This window comes from Opisthocomus hoazin, chromosome 38, assembly GCF_030867145.1.
Source record: "Opisthocomus hoazin isolate bOpiHoa1 chromosome 38, bOpiHoa1.hap1, whole genome shotgun sequence".
Classification (NCBI taxonomy): Eukaryota; Metazoa; Chordata; class Aves; order Opisthocomiformes; family Opisthocomidae; genus Opisthocomus; species Opisthocomus hoazin.
Window position 1 is genome coordinate 1548692 of NC_134451.1, and position 5421 is coordinate 1554112.

Below are 5421 nucleotides of genomic sequence, written 5' to 3' on the forward strand. Positions count from 1 at the left end.
GAATTCAAACCTAGCCGCACCGAGCCTCTCACTCCGGTGAAGAGTGTTAGAAAGCAGGGGGTTTATTTTCTGCCAAATTAACACGACACCCCCTCAGCACCCCATGAATATCCCTGATGACCCCCAGAGAACCTCCCGAGCCTCTTCAGCACCCCATGAAGGTTCCTGATGACCCCAAGGACCCTCCTGAGCCCCCCAGCACCCAATGAAGTTCCATGATGACCCCGAGAAAACCTCCCGAGCCTCCTCAGCACACCATGAAGATCCCTGCTGACCCCAAGGACCCTCTCAAGCCCCCCAGAATCCCAGGAAGGTCCCTGATGACCCCAAGCACCCTCCTGAGCCCCCCAGCATCCCATGAAGGTACCTGATGACACCAGAGAACCTCCCAAGCCCCCCAAGCACGCCTGGAATGTCCTTGCTGACCCCAAGGACCCTCCTGAGCCCCCCAGCACCCCATGAAGTTCCATGATGACTCCGAGAGAACCTCCCGAACCCTCCAGCACCCCACGAAGTTCCCTGCGCACCCTGGGGACCTGGGTCTGGGGGCAGAAGGTGACCAGGGGGCTGTGGGGGGTCTCAGCATCCCCCCCAGGCCAGCGCGTGGAGGCGGTGGGCAGCGTCACGCAGCCGCCCGCGGTACTCGAGGTGGCGGTGCAGGCCGGGGGGGATGGCGGCCAGCCCGTGGCGCAGCCCCCAGCACCCCGCGGCGATGGTCCCCGTGGAGTCGCTGTCCCCGCCGTGCAGCACCCCCCGGGCGCACAGGTCCCCCCAGCACCCGCTGGCTGCCAGCACGGCCTCCAGGGCCACCATGGGCGCGTCGTGGCCGCTGTGCCCCGGCCACCCGTCCAGCGCCCAGCCCAGGTACGCCGCGTCACGCTTGCCCGGCAACAGGAGCGGGGGCAGCTGCGGGGGGCCCCGGCCCTCCAGGAACCCCCGGGACTGCAGGTACCTGCGGGGATGCTGGGGTGACTGGGGACACTGGGGTCACTGGGGATACTGGGGATGCTGGGGTCAGTGGGGACGTGGGGACACTGGGGTCACTGGGAATACTGGGGATACTGGGGATGCTGGGGTCAGTGGGGACGTGGGGACACTGGGGTCACTGGGGATACTGGGGTCACTGAGGTCATGGGGACACTGGGGTCACTGGGAACATGGGGACACTGAGGTCACTGGGAACACAGGAGTCACTGGGTCATGGGGACACTGGGGGCAGCAGGGACAGGACGGGCACTGGTGACCCTGTGGCCAGACTGGACACCATTGACCCCAGTGACCACAGTGACCCCAGTGACACCAGTACGGCATCCGCCACGACTCCGAGAGCGCCTTGTGGGCCCCCCCAGGACCCTGCCCCTCCTCCCAGTGCTCCCAGTGCCCCCAGCCCCTCACCGGCGCCAGGCATCCCTGAAGAAGGGCCAGGCGGCCACGTTGTCCCCCACGGCCACCCCGGCCCCCTCCAGGTAGCCCCACGCCAGGGGCAGGACCCGCAGCAGCTCGGCCCCCCACCGCTCCGGGGGCTCCCCCCGCGCCCCCAGAGCCCCGAAGAGGGCCACCGCCACCGCCCCGAGGTAGCCTGTGGGGACAGGGGGGGTCAGGGGGTCCCCCCAGGGTCCCCGCCCCCCTGGATCCCTGTCCCGCCTGGCACCCACCGGTGGGGTGGTGGTGGGACATGCGCCCGCTCTCGACGCTCACCCGGATCAGCGTCGGCAGCTCCCGGGCGTGCGGGTACCTGCGCGGGCGGCGGCCCCGTTCCCCAGCTCTGACACCCCCGTGTCCCTGTCCCCCAGCTCTGACACCCCCGTGTCCCCGTCCCCCCAGTTCTGACACCCCCGTGTCCCTGTCCCCCAGCTCTGACACCCCCATGTCCCCGTCCCCCCAGTTCTGACACCCCCATGTCCCTGTCCCCCAGCTCTGACACCCCCATGTCCCCATCCCCACATCCCCAGCCCCGGCCCTGCCCCCTCCCATCGCCCCTGTCCCCGCTGGCCCCGCTGTCCTCATCCCCTCTGGCCCCGCCAGCTTCATGTGTGCCCCCCTCTAAGTTCTGTGACCCCCATGTCCCCTCCTCCCTGTCATTGTCCTCCCATTCAGTGTCCCCCAGGGCGCCCTGTCCCCACGCCCCGACCCCTGGCACCCCCACGTCCCAGTTACCCAAAACCCATCACCCCTTGTCCTCTCCAGCTCTGACACCCCCATGTCCCCATTCCTGTCCCCACCATGTCCCCATTGCCCCAGCTCTGACCCCCCAATGTCCCCATCCCTGTCCTCTCCCTGTCCCTGTTCATTCCGTGTCCCCATCCCTGACATCCCCAATGTCCCCATCCCTCCAGTTCTGACCCCCCGATGTCCCCATTCCTGTCCCCTCCCTGTCCCCTCAGCTCTGACCCCCCGAATGTCCCTGTCCCTGTGTCCCCCCAGCCCTTCTTGTCTCCGTGTCCCCATGTCCCCATGTCGTACAGCCCTGTGTCCCCATCCCTGTCCCCTCTGTGTCCCTGTCCCCTAGCTCTGACAACCCCGTGTCCCCATCCCTGACCCCCCCACGTCCCCATCCCTCCAGCTCTGACACCCCCAACTCCCCATCCCCACCCTGTCCCTCAAGCTCTGAACCCCCAAGTCCCCATCCCCACCCCTGGCACCCCCGTGTCCCTGTCCCTGTCCCCTCCCTCTTCCTGTCCCCTCCAGCTCTGAGACCCCCATTGTCCCAATTCCTGTCCCCCACATGTCCCCATTGCCCCAGCTCTGACACCCCGATGTCTCCATCCCTGTCCCCTCTGTGTCCCCATCCCTGACATCCCTCCAGCTCTGACCCCCCCCATGTCCCCATGTCCCCATCCCTGACCCCCCCATGTCCCCATCCCTGTCCCCTCCCTGTCCCCCCAGCTCTGACTCCGTAATGTCCCCATGTCCCGATCCTTGACCCCCCCATGTCCCCATCCCTGTCCCCTCCCTGTCCCCATCCCTCAAGCTCTGACACCCCCATGTCCCCATCTCCCCAACCCTGACCCCCCCATGTCTCCATCCCTCTCCCCTCCCTGTCCCCCCACCTCTGACCTCCCAAGTCCCCATTCCCAAGCCCCTCAGGTCTCCACCCCCCACCCGCCCCCCCAGCTCCCCCCCCCACCCTGTCCCCGTCCCCCAGCCCCCAAAAAATAGAGGAGAAGGGTAACCCCCCCCATGGACCGCCCAAAACTGGTGGAGAAAGGTGAGCCCCTCCTCCATGGACCCCCCAAAACTCGAGGGGAAGGGTGACCCCCCCCATGGACCCCCAAAAAATAGAGAAGGGTGAACCACCCATGGACCCCCCAAAAGTAGAGGGGAAGAGTGACCCCACCCATGGACCCCCAAAATATGGAGGAGAAGGGTAACTCCCCCCATGGCCCCTAAAAACTAGAAGAGAAAGGTGATTCCCCCCCCCCCCCCCCCCGCCCATGGATGCCTCACAACTGGAGGGGAAGGGTGATCCCCCCCATGAACCCCCAAAACTGGAGGGGATGGGTGGACTCCCCATAGACCCCCCAAAACTAGAGGAGAAGGGTGACCCCCCCCCCCCAAGGATGCCTCAAAACTGAAGGGAAATTGGGACCCCCCCCCCAACTAACCCCCAAAACTGGAGGGGAAAGGCGAACCCCCCCACCATGGACCCCCCAACATCCCCGAACAACCCAAAGCCAGGGGAAAGGGGGAATCCCCCCGAGCACCCCAAATTGAACGAGAAAGAGACAAGCCCCCCCCCAGCACCCCAAATTGGGAGGGGCAATGGGGGCCCCTCTCGAGGAGAACCGGGGACCACCCCCCAAATTTTTTTGGTTTTTTTGGGGGGGCAAATAGGGAGCTTCAGTGGAGCCCCGAGAAGGGTGGGGTGGAATTGGGGTGCCCCCAAACCCTTCCCAGGGCTGGTCGGGGACCCCCAAAACCCCCTCCCAGGGACCCCCCAGTCTGGGTCGGGGGGACCCCCCAAAACAGCTCCAGGGGGAGCCCCCAATGCCCCCCCATCCCCAGGGGACCCACACGCAGCCCGGGCTCAGAAAGGGGACCCTCCACCCCCGCCCCATCCCCCTCCCCCACGGCTCTGGGGTACGACGGGGACACTCCCAGCCCCCCGGGACCCCCCCTCCGGCTCCATGGGGCGCAGCGGAGCCCCTCACCGCTGCCCCCCCCTCACCGCTGGCCAGGCATTCGGCGTGGCGAGGTGGAGGATGGTGTCGTCACTGAGGGGCCACTCGGGGGGCTCCAGGGAGATGGCCCGCAGCCCCCCCAGTTTGCCCAGTTCGGCGTGGATCTGGGGGCCCGAGGGGCAGTACTCCCAGCGGGACCCCCGGTACCCCAAGTCGTCCCCCACCCCGCTCAGCACCATGGCCGCTTCGTAGGCCTCCAGTGAGGACACCCTGGGGGGGGGGAACGGGACACGGGGGGGGGTCAGGAGGGTGCTGGGTGGGGGTGGGGTGTGCTGGGGACCCCCGGGGACACTCACGGCTCTGCCATGCAGGGGACAGCTGGGGACGCCCGGCAGGGTCGGGGCAGGGGGCCAGCACTGGCCGGGGGCCCTTAAGGAGAAGGGCGGGAGGGGTGCCAGGGAGACGGCGGGTCCCTCCACGGCAATGGGACCCCGGGGTCTCCGTCCCTGGGGGGGCCAAGGTTCCAGCGGGCCCCAAAATGCACTGAGAGGGGAATGGGGGGCTCTGGGGGGGCACCCAGGGGGGTACGGAGGGAGGTGGGGGAGGGGGGCACCCAGAGAGGGGTGGGTGCACCCAAAGGGGCACACAGGGGGAAGTCAAAGTGGTCTGGGGGTACCCAAAGGGGCACAGAGGGACACGGGGGGTACCCAAAGGAGTGGGGGGGCACTCAAAGAGGGCTAGGGGTACCCAGAGGGGAACAGCAGATTTTGGGGGAGCACCCTAAGGGGGGTGGGGGGCAGCCAGGAGGGAGAGAGGGGGCACCCAGAGGGGTCTGGGGGTACCCAAGGGGCACAGAGGGGCATGGGGGACACCCAAAGGGGTGTGGAGGTACCCAGATGGGCACTTGGGGGGCACCCAAAGGGGTCTGGGGTACACAAAGGTGTACATGGAGGGCACCCAAAGGGATCTGGGGGTACCCAAAGGGGCACACAGGCACATGGGGGGGGCACCCAAAGAGGTGGGGGGGTACCCAAATGGGCACATGGGGGGCACCCAAAGTCTTCTGGGGGTACCCAAAGGGGTCTGGGGGTACCCAAGGGAGCACAGAGGGACATGGGGGGCACCCAAAAGTGTGAGGGGGCACCCAAAGGGGCACGCAGGGACGTGAGGGGAACCCAAAGGGGTCTGGGGGCACCGAAAGGCGCACACGGGGGCACCCCAAGGCGACCCCCCGAGGGGACAGAGCCCTCCGAAGGATTCGGGGCACAGAGGGCAGCTTCCGGGGGGTGGCGGCGCCGCG

General features: G+C 67.6%; 1 protein-coding gene across 1 annotated transcript; it reads right to left on the reverse strand.

The window, feature by feature from the left end:
- Nucleotides 1-578: 578 nt before the first annotated feature.
- LOC142365369 (ADP-ribosylhydrolase ARH1-like) lies at nucleotides 579-5069 on the reverse strand. Its single transcript, XM_075446104.1, has 6 exons — nucleotides 5014-5069; nucleotides 4539-4664; nucleotides 4152-4391; nucleotides 1656-1735; nucleotides 1396-1579; nucleotides 579-952 (listed from the first exon to the last, which is right to left on the reverse strand). Exons 1-6 carry the CDS (start codon nucleotides 5067-5069, stop codon nucleotides 580-582), a joined length of 1059 nt encoding a protein of 352 aa, XP_075302219.1. The 3' UTR covers nucleotide 579.
- Between the last annotated feature and the right edge of the window lie 352 nt (nucleotides 5070-5421).

Bases quoted from the DNA above. Each gene is read 5' to 3' on its own strand.
- LOC142365369 (XM_075446104.1), bottom strand. From the start codon at position 5,069: ATGTACACCTTTGTGTACCCCAGACCCCTTTGGGTGCCCCCCAAGTGC. The intron at 4,665-5,013 runs GTACCTCCACAC...TTCCCCTCTCAG, and splicing joins CCCCCCAAGTGCCCATCTGG to TGCATTTTGGGGCCCGCTGG. The intron at 1,736-4,151 runs GTGAGGGGCTCC...CCGCCCGCGCAG, and splicing joins GCGGTGAGGGGGGGGCAGCG to GTACCCGCACGCCCGGGAGC.